At 37.0% G+C, this 19,144-nt stretch overlaps 1 protein-coding gene across 1 annotated transcript; it reads left to right on the forward strand.

Moving 5' to 3' along the window:
- Positions 1–443: 443 nt before the first annotated feature.
- Positions 444–13,911, forward strand: LOC144434486 (deubiquitinating protein VCPIP1-like). The gene is made up of 15 exons (XM_078122939.1): positions 444–465; positions 1,912–2,789; positions 3,224–3,352; positions 3,981–4,111; positions 4,514–4,625; positions 5,081–5,290; positions 5,646–5,733; positions 6,069–6,212; positions 6,928–7,117; positions 7,744–7,974; positions 8,737–9,015; positions 10,669–10,885; positions 11,238–11,363; positions 11,801–11,988; positions 12,587–13,911. Exons 2-15 carry the CDS (start codon positions 1,928–1,930, stop codon positions 13,748–13,750), a joined length of 4,071 nt encoding a protein of 1,356 aa, XP_077979065.1. The 5' UTR covers positions 444–465; positions 1,912–1,927; the 3' UTR covers positions 13,751–13,911.
- Positions 13,912–19,144: the final 5,233 nt, after the last annotated feature.

Consider the following 19,144-nt stretch of genomic DNA (forward strand, 5'->3'; position numbering starts at 1 on the left):
TACTACAACTATTTAGCTATTGTTTGGTTGAGTTGAGTCAAACTTTTACGTCTACCGTTAAACAGTACATTATTATTAACCTTGCACGCGAGAAGTGCCCCAACCTTTGACCTCATCGAATACACACTATACAGTACTTCCACAAGACCTCTTCTGATTGGCCAAGTGGGTAAACCACTTAAAACTATTTATGAATAATATTCTTTATTATAGAATGATAGTTTAAGATAATGCTACCTATAGAATATAAGATGACGTATTACTTATTTTCTTGCCTAACATAAAATTTACGGCTTTTTTGATAAAAACAGGAACATGTGAAACCAACAATTAGTTCTAATATTAGCCAATCAGAGCTCGGTTAATAAGTGGGCTTTGTAAACAAGATTGCACTCACTTCCGTGTTTGTCTCGCTCGTGTAACTTCAAAATAGGAGCTGAAAGCCTGCGATTATTCACCGACCAGGTAAGAATTTTGATGTATTGGACAGGAGGGCATGGTTTAGGTTTTATGAAGTGTTGTCTAATGCATTATAACTGCGAAAAGATTGGACGGTTAGCGCAACGTAAAATAGGAAATTCCAAACATGATGGCTGACATCACGCACTACGACAGATCAGACTGGACATGATATATCACATAGCACATTAATATCCGGACCTACCGTACAATTATGCTATGAAAGTGTAGACGTCGAAATGTTTTATGTAGGAGATTGTTAACTCGATTTCTGTTCGAGAAACAACAACTCGCGATCGTGATATGACTAATATTGGGGTTCTCAATAATGAAAGTGAAAGTTGATAAAAAATCAACAAAAACATAAAAATACATATGTATAAATAATACGAAAACATGATCTGAATAAATGAAAGGGAACGGATTAATTTGGACATGTAAATGTTTCATCTGCCATTTTTTAACACATATATGTTTCATTATGTTATTCATTGACACATTTGTCAAATCCTGACACATATTTGCTTGCATATATGTACACAACATTCAGGAACTAGAATTAAATGCACCCACTTACCCACCCCCTTATGAACAAAACACACTTGCATGAAAATCCACTGTACTTGGCAACCACAATAACGCTTTTGTTGTAGTTTTTCTGAAAGATTATATAATTTCCTATTTTAAAACTGATTTTCAATATTGATATAAGCCAAAGCCTCATGTCGAATGGTACTATTAGAAAGGTTTCTGAGAATGTTTGGATACAAAAAATAAAGATCTAATAACCTTGACAATGTCTTCGACTTTTGATCAAAAAAAGGTCATGTGATCAGTGAGTTGCCCATCTCCTACTTGTTACTACCTCGGATTATCATGCACGCCACCTACTTTCATTAAAGTCTAAGTTATTTTAATATAACTAGGGTTGACAGTGCCACATCAAGTTAAACTTGTATCTGTGTTTGCCAGTGTACATGAGTCCTTCTTCCTCAAAGGGAATGAAAATTGCACTCTGCATTTTTTCATTGGTTGCAATATATTCTTCAAGTATTTTTCAGGTTGATGAAATCACTGTAAATGTACTAATAGAACTGACAACACATGTTATAGCATTCAAAACGACAAAACATGTACAATTTGCTAATGATAATCCATTTTCTTGAGTGCTACTTTTGTAGATGTGATTCAGTAAACATGATAATTTCATTATCTGAGTCAACTGACATGTTTTGAATAGACTCTGATGTTAACTCAAGCTTTAAGTTGCAAAATGAGGTAATTTTTATCAGCGCTTTATGTGTAGTGTTGTATACTTCAACAGTCTTCATAGTAGTTACCATTAAATTGTGTTATTTTTTTATCAAAGTTATAAACTGTTGATGATTTGTAGTCTCGGCCATTTAGCTATGACGATTTGTTGTCACTGTTGTTATTTCTCTTTTTCTCCAGAAATACGGAATTGAAAATGTTATCACGATCCAAATGTCGTGGTGAGTCATACAGAGTATTGAGTGGTTACTGTCCTGATGATCACTGCAAAACTAAACTCTACTTCCCAGCCTGGGACACCAGTATAGAATGCACTGGTTGTGGACAAAGGCATGAAAAATCAGCCATATTAAACATAGAACAGGTCACTGATCCAGAGGTTGCACTTCACAATATGGTTCGAAATGTTTTGCTTGGTAATGTTGTACCAAAGAAAGGTTCAGACTCTATACGTGTACTTGGACTGTCTAATTATCACTGTAAATTACTGGCACCGATACTCACAACACATGGAATGGATAAAGCTGGAAAGGCGAAACCCTTGCCAAGTCTCAACCAGGGTGACATATTTGATTGCTCAATTCTTGGTGATAGAGCATTCCAAATTAATCCAGAGCATATCAATATAACAGGATATGGACGTGATCAGACAGGAAGTGTCAACTACCTGGAGAAGACCATAGAAATGATACATCGCTTTAACAAAGACCATGGTGAGGTTTTGATACCGCTACATGCTGACGGTGATGGCCATTGTTTAGTACATGCTGTATCTAGAGCACTTGTAGGAAGAGAGTTCTTTTGGCATGCTTTACGTGTCAATCTACGGAATCACTTTGAATCCACCCTGGATAGATACAAGGCGTTGTTCCATGATTTCATAGATGTAGACGAATGGATCACGATTATAGCTGAATGTGATCCAGAGTTTATACCATATGATGGTGAGGCTCTAGGACTGCGTAATATACATATCTTTGGTCTGGCCAATGTCTTACACCGTCCTATTATTCTGTTGGATTCACTTGGTGGCTTGCAGAGTTCAGCTGACTATTCTGGTAAGGATTTCTATTATTGCCATCTCTGTTTTCTTATAATCAGTTATTGCAGCATATCAGTGTTAGCAGTGTTAAAACAGAAAAAATGTGTGTCAAAGTTGATTTTATGTGTCGTGTACAGAGATCCTAAAAATGATTGAATGTCAGTGTGCGCACATTTTTTTTGATATTCAGAGATACACAAAAATAGCATTCCCATATAACTCTTGTCGTCTTATATTTGGTTATAGACAATGACAATGACAATGACATTGTCTATGGTTTGGTATATACCAGCATATACAGATAAGTCAGCTATAGTAAACACGGAACACTTCTAAATTTAATGATATAAGTTCCCTTCTTAATTTTCCATATCATTAGTTGGATTAGAATCATTTTTATCACAACTTAGAAACTCAAAGCTTTCATTATTTCTCAAATACCTTTGATAGGTGTGTTTTTGCCAGCGCTTGTACCAGTAGAGAAGTGCAAAGGAAAAGATGGAACACTACACAAACCTCTATGTATCGCATGGAGCAGTTCTGGAAGAAACCATTATATTCCAATGGTGGGGGTAAAGGGTAGGTGTAAAAGGAACCATTATATTCCATTGTTGGGGGGAAATGGTCTGATTGCCTTAGATGATTTGTCAGTGTAAAGACATGTTGTTTCATTTATGGTAAACTTTCTGGCATTGAAGGAAGACTAAATATTGCCATTGAAGATCTTTTGTCACAGAGTATGATCATGTGGCAGATAGATCCATATTAATTACCCTTGGAAATGTCATCTTTAGTAACTCCCCCATGTAGACATGTTACAATGAATGAAGGAATATTTGTTTTTGACAATGAATTTCTTGTTTCAGACAGTCGGAGTTTTCTTCAGTGAATGTGTACAAAAAAAATGTCCAAATTGTTCAAATGTTATACTGTTCCTGGGATATGAGATAGAATAAGATATACCCTTTGATTGTCCATCAAACATGGAAATTTGCCTATCAAGAAGTCATGAATCACAGACAAGTGTATTTGTTGCACTATTTACTTTTAAATTATGGACAAACATTCACAAATTATTAAGTTAAAATGTGTGTGACTAGAAAGACTAGAAATGTATTCACTATTCAGCTTCTACTGTGACATTGAAATCAATCAGTGGCCATATACTAGTATGTAGATGATTACGATATGTTTGATGTATTTCCAGGACGACCATTACCCAAGATTCCAAGATGGATGATGGCGAAGGCATGGGGTCTGCCTCAAGAGTCAATGAATCAATATGTAGAGTTTGATACTGATAACTTGTGTACTATTGGTGGAGAAAGAACACTTGGGGTAAGGAATGAGTCAGTAGATTTCATTGGTAGTTGTAATAGCTAGGATTTGATTGCTATTGGTGGAGAAAGAACACTTGGGGTAAGGAATGAGTCAGTAGAATTCATTGGTTGTTATAATAGCTAGGATTTGATTGCTATTGGTGGAGAGAGAAGTCTTTGTGTATTTCCTTGGGTGTGGTAGTTACATAAGTTACATATTATGATCAAACAACAACAATGATGATCTTATATTTTTACATAGGACTCATACAGCTGTATATTTCTGCCAAATTTTTGAGATGATCCACATACTATAACAATTATCAACACCCCTGAGGGTCGTCAGGGTATTTGTTACTCAACACCCCTGGGGGTCATCAGGGTCATTGTTACTGTAATGCTATCACTTCTTTTGTTGTAGGATAAATACATCCAGAAATTGGCCACAGCAATGGAGGAAGTTTTCCAAGACAAATACAAAGTACATCCATTACTTGTGGCTGATATGTATCAATATGTCTATAAAAGATCAGGTGAGAAACTTTGCACCAAAATTGGAATTACAAATATCTTTAAAATGTGCAGCATGGATATTTTGATAGCAGTGTTCAAAGCCCACACACACTTTTCGTTGGCATAATAGACCAGAAGAGGGCAGCTAGGTTGCTTTGATGCAAAAATAATGTTTGGAGTATAATTGTCATTCTATCTAGAGAGTACTTTGAATTTACAAAGAGAACTTGCTGCTTTTATGACATTATTTAGTGATAGATGGACTGTGTTCAGAGCAGTGATCCATATCTCTTTGTTTTACCTAATTTATGTATCGGGATTTGAATAATATAATGGTAGCATATATACGGTACAACAACCAAGAAAATCCCCAGTCTTCTGAAGTATTGGGGGGGGGGGGGGGGTATGACTTTGTATAGAGTTAGGGGTGTTTAAAAACTGAACAAAGACAACCTGTTGTATACTTTGTGTGTAGGTATTGTTGGCATATTGCCAGAAGAAGTGACTGAAGCAGCGCAGAGGGCAGTAGATGAAAACAGATTGTATAGATGTCAAACTTGTGATGCTATCACAGAGTTCAGTATATCTCCTGATTGGTTTACTAGAGGGGGTATGTTGTATTCCCTAGCTGAAACCACACATGGTAAATTACAACATACCAAGAAGTATTCATTCCCAATGCATGGTGAGTGAGTTTAACATGCTTTTGTATGCTTTATTACCATTAGTCTGTAAGGCATGACATGACAGGGCGCCCTCACACATTGGTCAACCTCTTTCATAGATAGAACCAGCCAGTGAGGGCAGAGTGACACAAAGTATACTACAACTTATGTTACCATCCTTCTGTTACCATGTTTTGATCTCAATTTAGTCCTGCTATTTTTGCTGATCAATTTACCTATCAATCATATTAAAACAGGAACACAACAGAAATTAAAACATTGTTCCATGCAATGATGTTGGATCTGTGTCTGATTTCAACAACGGTCGATATTTCAAACCTGTACTTTAATATCGAACTCTTGCATCCATTTTAGGTTTGATATGTTCCTATGATCCATTAAAAGATGAATTAGTTCCAGACATGTCACATAGTGGATTGACTCAGTGTACATGGTGTCAGGGGTAAGTGACAAGCTCCTACACATTGATATCCCATAATATATCACTGGCAGCAATGTTTGATTTCTGTCTTTTGTGACTGGCTGCTTGCAATAATTTGTAAACAAGATGGCAGCCTGCATCCATGTCCAATTGCACAGTGTAGTGTAGTGAAGCAAGTGAGTGGTTGAACTCAATGTGTATAGGTTCCTTAGAAATAACACATAATGTATCAAGAAAGACAGTTATAGTAAAGCAAGTTGATATAGTGATTTGAAGACTAGTAAAACTTTACCACAACGTGTAGCTACCAGTGTTTGGATGTAAAGTGAATAATTACATTTGATTTGTTTTGACAGGAATTCATTGCGTTTAGTGAAAGGTGATGGTACAATTGTGTACACTAATGGAGACAGAACTAAGACTTCAGCTCCTACTACTAGATGCAATTGTGGCTTCAAACATTACTGGGATGGTAAGGAGTACGACAACCTACCAGAAACGTAAGTTTGTACGTAATGTGTTGCCACATACATGTATAGCTCGTTGCAGACATCAAAGGCAAAGTTAGTCACAATGAAATTGATATAAACTGTCATAACAAATTTGGGAATGATTTTTTATGACCCAAAGTTAAGATAACTTGTTCAGGTAAACCATTGATAAACAAATAGATTATGGCCTAAAACAAATATCGGTTGCATGGTATTATTTTGACCATAGAAATATGAGTTTCAAGTTATTTTTATTTTATGTGTTGAAACACACACTATGACACATACATGCATGTACACATACACACACATACTCACAGACATGTATAGTTTAAGTGCCCATTCACATGCACACACACACACACACACACACACACACACACACACACACACACACACACATGCACGCACATGCTCACAGACATGTATAAATGCCCATATTCACATGCACACACAGACACACACACATGCACACACACACACACACACACACACACACACACACACACACAGACAGACAGACACACACACACAGACATGCACATACACATTCTAAAAAAACATGTCTAAGTGCCCATTCACATGCATACACTAACTTGTACACATAGTGAACACACCAGGTATTTACTTCACCATAGTTTCTTATGGCTTTTAAAGAGATATTGCATAAGAAAAAACTATATTGTCTTAAGTGGAAATAAATAACATGGTAATTATGTTTCAGCATACCTGTGGAGTTGTCGTGGGGTGGTAAATCTGTGAAAGAAACAGTTTATTGGTTTCAATATGAAAGTATACCAGCTATGAATAGTAATGCCTATGAAATTGCTTCAGATCTAACACAAAAACATTTCCCTGGTGAGTTTGGAAGTGAAAGATTAATTCAAAGTGTTGCCAATTCTATACTCACAAGGGTAAGTTATATTTTAATGGTTTTATTCCATCCATCAATCAATCAGTCTGTCTGTCTGTCTGTCTGTCTGTCTGTCTGTCAGTCAGTCAATCAATCAAATAGTCAGTCAACCAACCAACTAACCAACCAACCAATCAGTCAGTCAATCAATCAATCAATCAATCAATCAATCAATCAATCAATCAATCAATCAATCAATCAATCAATCAAACAAACAAACAGGAATGTCCAGAAATGAGATAAGGTGCCAGAAAAAAGTTTCTTGCTGGATCAGTTAGTAGTGGGTAGATGGCATATTTTAAAATGTTAACTTATTCACTAGAAGTTCTGTCCTTTGTCTGACTTCAGGTTGTGATAGTTTGACATGTATTTTGTACAGTTTCTGAATAAAGACAATCATTATAGCAAAATTTCATGAAAGTTCCATCCTCTTGTAAAAAAAAATGTTGTTAGAAGTGAATAAGTACTGTTTTACAAAAAGATTCCAAATAGTGAAGAACTTCAGTTGAAGTTATCACACCCCCCCCCCCCCCCAAGTGATCAGCAGGTTGATGTTTCCAATTATAAGTGACAATTTTGATAACTCGAGGATTAAATGTGATGTTTGTATTGACTGTTTTCATCTAGACTGCTAAGAAAGAGGAAGACTACAAACCCATCACATTGGCAGGAATGCAGGCACCAGAAACACCATTTGTGTCAGAGGTCAGTACATCAAGGGGTCCAACAAGTCCACGAAGATCAGAGTCATCATCTGGTCCAACAAGCCCTAGGAGATCAGATTCCTCACCAGGTCCTTCCTCACCAAGAACTCCAGTTGAACAGTCTCCAACTAAAATGATACTGACTGGCTTCAAGGTATTAAATAATGGTTATTATTCTGTTCATAGATGATATCTGTGTCAGTCGTGTTACAGTTTTCTTTGTAACATTTTAGCCCCCAACATGCAAAGTCCAAATGGTACTACTACAATAAGGTTACCTCCTTCTGTCTGTCTGTCTGTCTGTCTGTCTGTCTGTCTGTCTGTCTGTCTGTCTGTCTGTCTGTCTGTCTGTCTGTCTGTCTGTCTGTCTGTCTGTCTGTCCGTCCATCTACTTGGGGAACCAGTAAGACCGTCCATAGTTGTCAGTTTTAAACAAGGAAAAGAGCATCTATGGTCTTTGCTATGATACCATTTTTGCACTGGTCTTTGAGAACTTGCTGAATATTGTAAAATCACAACATTTTGTAGTAGTGAAAATATCTAGGTTACAGTATCTAGGTATGTTCATCCAGAACTGGGGGTGGTATTTACTACATTCATGTCCAGGACTCAAAATTAACCATTTTCTTTGGTAGTCCTAGTGGGCTACCAATTTTAGAAAGTGGTAGCCCAAGGATAGTGACCAGTAGTCCTATATTCCTGAACTGAAAACAAAGTTCCTCTATTGGAAATATGTGTTATTAAAATGCTTTTGTGTCCATAAATCTTTCATCCTCGCATAATCAGTGATAGCCTGAGTGGGCTACCAGCTGCAAATTATGGGAACCCCCGTGACAAGAATTAGTAGTCTTTGGACATGGGACTACTGATAATGTTGAGCCCTGAATGTCATCACATCAATGTTACTCATCCACAGAGTACAACGTTTCACAAAGAAGAACTGAATATGAGTGAGAAAGAGAGGCAGATCAAAGAGAGAGTGGAAACTCAAGCTCCATTGCAGCAGAAAAGAGCAACTCTAGTAGAAGAAAGACGAAAACACAGAGATGAGTGGAAGAAACGACAGGAACAAGATATGAAAAAAGAAGCCTCAACATCAAAACAAACAGAGATTTCAGGAGGTAATAAAACTAATGTACAGCCACCAAAACCAACAGGAAAGAAAATCAGATTGTCAACGTCAGATGGACGACAGGTAACTACACAACTAACTCTTTATATTACAAGTTCTTGGGATATATTGCCCTTGGATTTATTAACCCTCTTCAGGTCAAGTTCATGTAAAAGATAATGGTCGTGGCAGTGTTAATAGTAATCTCCTATCCACACTGTGTAGTTTTATCTTGATTAATTTAGTAGTGGAGTGGTTGAGGGTCCTATAATGAGAAGATGTGTTGACATGACCTCATACATCTTGCACATTAACAGTTTAGATCAGTAATAAAAGGACTATTCTATATAAAAAACTAGGGTAGGTAGAAAGGTGCTTGCTGTCCTATTTTGCTCTCATAAATCATACTTGATACAACTTTGTGGGCCTCTATGTGAGTTACCTTATGCATATTCATATTTTGGGTAGCCAATCACTACTCAGTGTTGATAGTAGTTACAGTGACTGTAGTTTTAGACTGTCATAAAACATAGCTAGCTGGGGGTGTGCCATGAACTGTACTCTAGTCAGAACCTAAACATAGCTAGCTGGGGGTATGTCATGAACTGTACTCTAGTCAGAACCTAAACATAGCTAGCTGGGGGTATGTCATGAACTGTACTCTAGTCAGAACCAAACCATAGCTAGCTGGGGGTGTGCCATGAACTGTACTCTAGTCAGAACCAAACCATAGCTAGCTGGGGGTATGTCATGAACTGTACTCTAGTCAGAACCAAACCATAGCTAGCTGGGGGTGTGCCATGAACTGTACTCTAGTCAGAACCTAAACATAGCTAGCTGGGGGTGTGCCATGAACTGTACTCTAGTCAGAACCTAAACATAGCTAGCTGGGGGTGTGCCATGAACTGTACTCTAGTCAGAACCAAAACGTAGCTAGATGGGAGTGTGCCATGAACTGTACTCTAGTCAGAACCTAAACATAGCTAGCTGGGGGTGTGCCATGAACTGTACTGTAGTCAGAACCAAAACGTAGCTAGATGGGTGTGTGCCATGAACTGTACTCTAGTCAGAACCTAAACATAGCTAGCTGGGGGTGTGCCATGAACTGTACTCTAGTCAGAACCTAAACATAGCTAGCTGGGGGTGTGCCATGAACTGTACTCTAGTCAGAACCTAGGCATAGCTAGCTGGGGGTGTGCCATGAACTGTACTCTAGTCAGAACCTAAACATAGGTAGCTGGGGGTGTGCCATGAACTGTACTCTAGTCAGAACCTAAACATAGCTAGCTGGGGGTGTGCCATGAACTGTACTCTAGTCAGAACCTAAACATAGCTAGCTGGGGGTGTGCCATGAACTGTACTCTAGTCAGAACCTAAACATAGCTAGCTGGGGGTGTGCCATGAACTGTACTCTAGTCAGAACCTAAACATAGCTAGCTGGGGGTGTGCCATGAACTGTACTCTAGTCAGAACCTAGGCTTATATTAGTCATGATTATGATATAATTTTTAGGTTCCCTAAAATTTAAAACTGAAAAATTGAGAAGACACCATTGTGGGTACTAATTGCCACATTATCAATACTGTTTTGAAGTAAGTTCTATTAGTATATTGTATATTTGTCTTATTTGGCCTCAGACTGTGCTACGTTTAAGAAAAAACAGATAATATATATTTGTAAAATTTGAAATTATTGACAATCATAGCAAATTAAATTTGTGTTTGTGTTTTAATCTAGTTGATGATGTCACTGGAGACCGCCATCACATACAAAGACTTACAAACCAAAATAGAGAGCGAACTACATGTTCCAACTGATCGACAGAAAATTAAATTTGGATTCCCGCCAAAAGAATTAAAACCCCCAGAAGACGGTAAAGAAGATGAACCCATTCCATTGCAACATGGTGATAAAGTGGTTGTAGAGATTTTACCAGATCCAAACCAACCCAAAGGTATGTTGTACAATGTTTGGATTTGTGCAACATGTTCCAGTTACTCACTTTGCAGCCACTTTTCAAAGAAGTGTCACAAGAGGGCGCCCCCTCATTAAGAAAAATAAAGGTTATAACTTTGATCATGTGTGCCAACCCACATGACAATACAAAAAGCTGAAACCGACAATAAAACACACAAAATAACACTCCTAGTTTCTCCAAATGAGGTCTTCAATACCAAAATATTCCTGGGTTCTGAATCAATATTTTCGATTTCAGTTATATTTATCGTTCAGTACAAGAACACTGTGAATCTTTGACTAGTTCCAGTTGTCTTATTGTGACATTTTTTTGTTTTTATCCACCTCAGAGCAACCCATGGAAACTCAGTCTTATGAGCCGACATCCCAACCAAGGCAGGCATGGAGTAGTTCTGCAGAACAAGAGTCAGCTAGTGAACAGATGCAAGGAATGGAACAATTAGCTCAAGATCAAGGTCAAATGTCAATTTCATAATCTATGTCTCCATCAGTACTTTTACAGTATAACATGAAATTTCTAGTTTGCATGAGCCAAGTGAATATTTTAAACTGTTATTTGTTGGTCACAAGAACACAAAGATTTGTCATTTGCTGGTCACAACAGCATAGAGACTTGTCATTTGCTGGTCACAACAGCACACCAAATTGTTGTCAGTATTGTACAACTGGAAGCTGGCAGCAGTGAAATGTTGAAGTTATTCAAATTTGAAATATTTGTTTCCATGCAACATTTCTAGAACATTTTGGATATAAGAGATTTCTATATTAGAATAACCTTATCTAGCCAGACTTGTTGATAAACATCTTATGAGACACATGCATGTGTACTCAAGGTATAATTGTCACTATCATACAAAGATACTAATTCATATCACAACTTTTGGATTTGTAGGAGCAGAGTTAGATTTACAAATTTCATCCATGGCTTTGATGGCTACAATTACTGGATCGGATTTATGGAACTATGTCCAAAATATGCCACAACTGTTTGTCAGGAATGGACTGTTTTATAGACAAGTAGAGAGAGATCTGGGTCTGGCTGATAACAAGCATTTCACATTACCAACATTACCAAATAAGGTAAGAAGTATAGCAATACCAAATAAGGTAATAAATATGGCAATACCAAATAAGGTAAGAAGTATAACAATACCAAATAAGGTAAGAAATATAGCAATACCAAATAAGGTAAGAAGTATAGCAATACCAAATAAGTTAAGAAATATAGCAATACCAAATAAGGTAAGAAATATAGCAATACCAAATAAGGTAAGAAGGTAAGAAATACCAAATAAGGTAAGAAGTGTAGCATATCAACTGAGGAGAAATGACAATATTACCAAATAAGATAAAAATGACAACATTGCCTACAACAAAATGTCGAAGTGCCAAGAGAAAATATTGTTTAGTCATGAGTGCGTGTGTGATATATACCTTGTTTGAAAAGCCACCAAGTAATTATAAAGTAGGATTTGTGAATTTTGGATCATGTAGAAGTTAGGTTTACATTGTACATGTATTGCCAATGGAATCTACTACTGAACTTATTACTAGTTTGATTACAAATGTCATATTCCATGCAGTATTTTCATCTGTTGTTCTTATCAAATTTTTTGTTGTAGTACTTCAGTGAAACTTTGATCTAAGACATTTTATTTCCATGTTGTACTTGTTGCAGACCTTTCGGTACAGTGCTGCAACAGACAGTTTGGAGTTATGTCTAGAGCCTCTTGGTCATTTCCCTGTCGGCCCAGGAGTGGATGATCCTGCCAATTTATCAAAACTTGCAAGTGAAAAAATTGCTGGAGCTGGAGCTGGTGCTACAGGTGGTGTTGCGACTCAAGACAGTGAACAGGATAGTATGTATGGTAGATTAGCAGCTGGTGCCAGTGGTGTTATTAAACCTGGCATGAGTAGAGACAGAACAACCAGACTAGCTTTCACTGGACAAGCTCATACATTATCTGAAAGCAGTTCACAGTCTGAAGTGTTCACTGGACAAGCCCATACATTGTCGGAAAGCAGTACGTCAGCACAATCTGTAGCTTTCACTGGACAGGCCCACACTTTGTCTGAAAGACGTTCGCAGTCTGAAGCTTTTGGTGGACAGGCCCATACGTTATCTGCAAGCACTTCATCTGCAGTAAGTGATGGTACAACTCCACAGGTGAAATCACAGAAAACTGAACAGGTTCCATTTCAGGTGGATAAGGAGACAGAAGGAACCAACTCAGAAAATGTTGAAATTAAAGACAGCAGTCATGGTGTGCAAGAATCTCCCACTGAAATTTGTGATTTGAAATTGGAGGATCTAGAAAAACAAGACTCAGAAGTGAAGGACACAACATCTGATGATGTCATTGCTGTTGAAAGTACAGCTTTTGATGACATCACAGAGGTCAAAGGCACAACAATTGGTGATGTTGTGGGTGAAAAGAGCACAGCATTTGATGATGACATGGACACCAGTGCAGAACCAAATATTCCTATATCACCCATGCAAGTTGACAGTACTGGACCTAATTTACTGACTGGGCATACTTCACAAAATCAAGTGTGTGAGTCAATGTCTGAATCTGAATCTAAATCTGAGTTTGCTAATCCTTGCCTGGACTCTGATCCAGCGGGTGCATCCAATGCCAATGTACCTGCCCTAGTAAGGACTGACACTCAACCGTTTACTCTTACTAGTGACACAGATAACAGGTCCCAAGAAGTTACTGGTGCTGGAGATCGTCTTGTTGCCAAGAAAGTTGGACCAGGATATACTATACTGACTAGAGAGACAACAGAGAAAGTCGATAAACAAAGTAAACCAGCAGAGCTTATGGAAGACAGTTGATTCCTACAACGACATTTAGAGGACTTCCCATAATATAACATTATCAGCATTATGTTGGTCTTTGAACAAAAAGGTTAGCCAAGATAAAATGTGGAATTCCAAATTGAGAGACTGATCAAAGTAAATGGTTGCCAATATTTCATCTAGAATAATTATTTTAATGATGCTTATTAATTCATTTCATAATTATAAGATTCTTTATGTCCTGATGACACTTGGTTTTTTAAACACAGAATACATATGCGAATATTTCAAATTGTTGTGTGGTGTTCCCTGTGGTATAAGTTAACCACCACACAACAATTTGAAATTTACAAATGAAATTCAAGCATACATGTATTATCACCAGAAACTAAACTTTTTTTTTGCCAATAGGAGAATAACATAAGCATTGACAATTTTGATCAGTATGTGAAAGTTGTTGGTCCTACCTAAATATTCAACAAGGCAAGAGGCAAAATTCTGTAACTAAAATAATACTAAGGCCAAATAAAAAAAAGTTGTTTGGTTCCGGTTACCCGACCCCACCTAGTTTTTCACACCGACCCTAAACTTTTTTTTTTACATATAGTCGAGAGAGAGAAAATAAGAAAATCGCGAAAATTGTGAAGTCTCACAAGAAATAGTGGATGCAGAAGCAGACATCAACTGAAAAAGACAATATAAAACTGTTCTATCAATCAGTAATGGCTGTACATCTGATAAGAAGCCAATAACACAGAGACCATATAGAAATCAACAGAAAACATAACTACCTGAACTAGACACTCACATATAAAAAAAAAATAAATTCAAAAAATAAAATAAAAAATCTACCTACCCCACCTATTTTAAAATTGAATGTAATCGGAACCACACAATTTTTTTTTTACACCTAAGCATAATTCGTAGGGATCAAAGGTCATGGACTAGGCGTCAAGAAAAAAGAATATGAATGAGTCGGTTCAAAAGTGAATTATCTCTGATGTTTTCTCAAATGTGATAACATGCAGGGTAAACATTTCACCATCACAACAGTTGACAGTGTTAATAGATAGTACTGTACTATGACAGTACTGCTTTGAAGGCAATTGCTTTCCTCTGTGAATCGTTTCTTTGAATACTTGACACAAAGAGTCTAATATCTGTTATGTGTTTTCAAACAACTCACCATACGCATGTACTCCTTCTCATTTCAATGTTGTGGTCTGCCATTTTATCAAATATAGGTTAGACATGTTCTTTCAAGGACTCACCTAGGTGGTATGCTGTGTTGTGTTGCACCAATTTGTCAACTTCATACATGATACAAAAGATAATGTACATGTTGTTGTTGTTATTACCCGACTCATGTCATACCTAGGTGGTCTTTTGTTATCTGCCATATTGAGGTTAAAAGTTATTTTCACAACTTGCCTAGGTAGTACTCTGATTCACCATCTTGTCAACAGAAAATTAGAAGTTATTTTCATGACTCACCTAGGTGGTACATTTTGCATCATCGCCTTGTTTTACTAAAATAGATATTTTGACTTTCAGAATTCACCTAGGTGGTACATTATGATTCTCCATCTTGTCAACTACAGGTTAAAACTTGTTATTTCATGATATACCTAGGTGGTACATTGTGACCCGCCATCTTGTTGACTAAAAATTAGAAGCTCACTGAGTTGGTACAAAATTGTCTTTAGGTCATGAGAATCAAATTAAATGATTTAATTTTTAAAGTTTTATTTTGGGGAAAAAATATCCCGTTATTTTCATTTACTTTGAAAAGAATAGTAAGTTGTTTAATATGATTGTAAACCCTTAACATCTGAGATGAATTTCAATTATACCCACATGAACTTCCAAACCATTAGATGTGCATATATTTTCAGAATTTTGAAAAGTATTTTGAAATGGCTATAAAATAACGATTATGAAATAGTTTGATAGTTTACTCTACCATAGATGACACACTCCATGTACCAGGATTAAATCTCGTAGCAAAGACAATAATGGAGTACATTTTGTACCTTATGAATATCATAAAAAAAATAATTTATTTTCTCATCATTATGAGAGTTAGCACTTCCTTGTAGTAACAGTTCATGGGTCCTACTTTTTGAACATTATGTCTGAAGCAGATCATCTCTCTCTCTGTTGCCATAGAAACAGTTGGTATAGAGTGGTCATGCTAATTTTAAAATGCATTACACTACTTACCATAGGGTAAGGCTACATATACAACATACTGACTTTGTAGGGCAAGGCTATGTACACAACATACTGACTTTGTAGGGCAAGGTTATGTACACAACATACTGACTTTGTAGGGCAAGGCTATGTACACAACATACTGACTTTGTAGGGCAAGGCTATGTACACAACATACTGACTATAAGGCAAGGCTACATATACAACATACTGACTTTGTAGGGCAAGGCTATGTACACAACATACTGACTTTGTAGGGCAAGGCTATGTACACAACATACTGACTATAAGGCAAGGCTATGTACACAACATACTGACTTTGTAGGGCAAGGCTATGTACACAGCATACTGACTTTGTAGGGCAAGGCTATGTACACAACATACTGACTTTGTAGGGCAAGGCTATGTACACAGCATACTGACTGTAAGGCAAGGCTATGTGCACAACATACTGACTTTGTAAGGCAAGGCTGTGTACACAACATACTGACTGTAAGGCAAGGCTATGTACACAACATACTGACTAAGGCAAGGCTATGTACACAACATACTGACTTTGTAGGGCAAGGCTATGTACACATACTGACTAAAGGCAAGGCTATGTACACAACATACTGACTTTGTAGGGCAAGGCTATGTACACAACATACTGACTGTAGGCGAGGATATGAACACAACATACTGACTGTAACGCAAGGCTATGTACACAACATACTGAATGTAAGTCAAGGCTATGTACACAACATACTGACTTTGTTGGGCAAGGCTATGTACACAATATACTGACTGTGTAAGGCAAGGCTATATACACAGCATACTGACTGTGTAAGGCAAGGCTATGTACACAACATACTGACTGTAGGCAAGGCTATGTACGCAACATACTGACTGTAAGGCAAGGCTATGTGCACAACATACTGACTTTGTAGGGCAAGGCTATGTACACAACATACTGACTTTGTAGGCGAGGATATGAACACAACATACTGACTGTTGGATAAAGCTATGTGCACAACATACTGACTTTGTAAGGCAAGGCTATGTACACAGCATACTGACTGTAAGGCAAGGCTATGTACACAACATACTGACTGTAAGGCAAGGCTATGTACACAACATACTGACTGTAAGGCAAGGCTATGTACACAACATACTGACTGTAAGGCAAGGCTATGTACACAACACTGTTTAAAGTTTGTGTCTGAGATAATGTACATTGTATATACAAGTACATTGATGCTTGTATAGATGTTTGTCATGTGTTTAGTTCAGTCTTGTTACATTTGAATTCTGTAAACAGTTTGTATTACTGTACTAGTCATTGCTTGTAATGTACTCATTTATCTTACCTAAACATGAAGTTTTCAAACGTTGATATTTATCCTGACATACTTAATATCATGTTATACTGAAAGTGGTATTACCAAATTATAGTCAGCATAAAAAAAATGAAATCTTAAACCAACGTCTTTCAATTGTCTTGATTCACAAATTTAACAAGTACATCAAGATATTTACAACTTTGATATTTCATTTGCTATGCAGGAGCGTACAAATATGTAAACATCACTTAGCCAATAAACTTTAATATAGGGACTTCATTGCAGTGGTAAATGTTGCCTCCGTACACTCAGATTTACTATCATGTTGCATTAAATTTGCTCACTTTATAGTCAAAATTAATGTACATTTCATGTCTAGTGAATGGTTGTCATGGCAATGGTGATGTTGCTATGGTGTTGGTTGGCAGTTTCAAGTAGTTTATCCAACATGTGTAAGGTCTGGTTTAACCTCTATGTCGGTATATAATTATGACAATATAACAATCTTTTTGTAGTGTTGTCATGGTAATGTAAATGCACAAGTACTGTGTTTCCATGGTAGCGTAAGAACGTGCTGTGCTGTGGTGACATCTTTCGCCCAAGTGCATACAGATGCAGTGTGTAACGTAGCTTTAGTAGTGTTGGGAAATGTGTCAGTGATTCATTTGTTATTATTATGGTATTCAACCAAGATGTACATGACGATGGGTGACCGTTTATTATGGATACAGCTCTCCAAAGTGAAATGATGGTATTGCATTAGATAAGGCTATGAAACAACACAAGCATTGTTGTTTTTTATATGTGTACAGTGTAACTGTATCTTGACAGTATTGTGTTTTTTGATATTCAGATGTATAAACAATGTTTAACATTTAGTGTTGGAAAAACAAGATTTACTGATTATATGTTAAATAAAGCAAAGCTTGAAGTGAAACCTGTAATCATGCCTGAAAATGATTGTTATCTGATATGAATTATTATTGTATATATGTACCAGAGACTACTTGCATCATTGCGTGCACATACTCGTGGTATTTTCACTGCAGTGTACTACATATGTACCGGAGATTACTTGCACTGGTGTACGTGCATACTAGTGGTATTTGCACTGCAGTGCAATACCGAAAACATTATTGCATATCTGTATGCAAATGAGGATGCGGTCATTAATTATACACGAAAATGCACGATCACACAGTATCATTTTTACAGAAATTTGCTCTTTCAGATAAACATATGTAATAACATAACCCCATTCCATGTGAGTTCCAGTGTGTGTACTGGGGGGGGGGGGGGGGGGGGGTATTGCACTTTTGCGTGCAGTGTTTTCTGCTGCACATTTCATTGGCTATGTTCGTGAAAAAACTACTCCCACAGAGAACAGTGCAAGTACCCCGAGCACGCCACCCTTGCACTGACGTGTCATGGGGTTCTGTTATATTTACACATAATACACATTCTGTTTTTCAGTAAAAGGTGTGGGCATGGCAAAGTGTGTGTGCAGTTTGTGTATGTAAATATAGCAACATGAATTACAAAAAAAACACCACCAATAACCTGTTGAAAGGATCATTTGTGGGGATGTTACTCTAGTTATGACATTGTTCAGGGCAAAGTGATTGTATCAAAGATAGGCAAAGTCTGCAAAGTTGTTTTTGAGTTTTAAATTTTGACTTTAAAATGGTTGGGTTCACCTTGAAGTGAACAAAATCCTATTTCTAAGTACCTGTAGAAACACACAAACCAAATTTCAGGTGAATCAACCTAGAGTTTTGGAGATATTTTTTCCAGAAAAATAAATGATATAATCATCTTGTCTTGAACAATTCTTCATCTAGCCACTCCTAGAAACATCTCATCAAATTTCAGACTGGAATTGGTTGGCCAAAAA

Source organism: Glandiceps talaboti, chromosome 4, assembly GCF_964340395.1.
Source record: "Glandiceps talaboti chromosome 4, keGlaTala1.1, whole genome shotgun sequence".
Classification (NCBI taxonomy): domain Eukaryota; kingdom Metazoa; phylum Hemichordata; class Enteropneusta; family Spengelidae; genus Glandiceps; species Glandiceps talaboti.

What these genes read in the sequence shown, in the direction of transcription:
- LOC144434486 (XM_078122939.1), top strand. Translation starts at nt 1,928, where the DNA reads ATGTTATCACGATCCAAATGTCGTGGTGAGTCATACAGAGTATTGAGT. An exon ending in CAGTGTACATGGTGTCAGGG is followed by an intron (nt 5,734 to 6,068) that starts GTAAGTGACAAG and finishes TTGTTTTGACAG; the next exon opens with GAATTCATTGCGTTTAGTGA. An exon ending in CCAATTCTATACTCACAAGG is followed by an intron (nt 7,118 to 7,743) that starts GTAAGTTATATT and finishes GTTTTCATCTAG; the next exon opens with ACTGCTAAGAAAGAGGAAGA.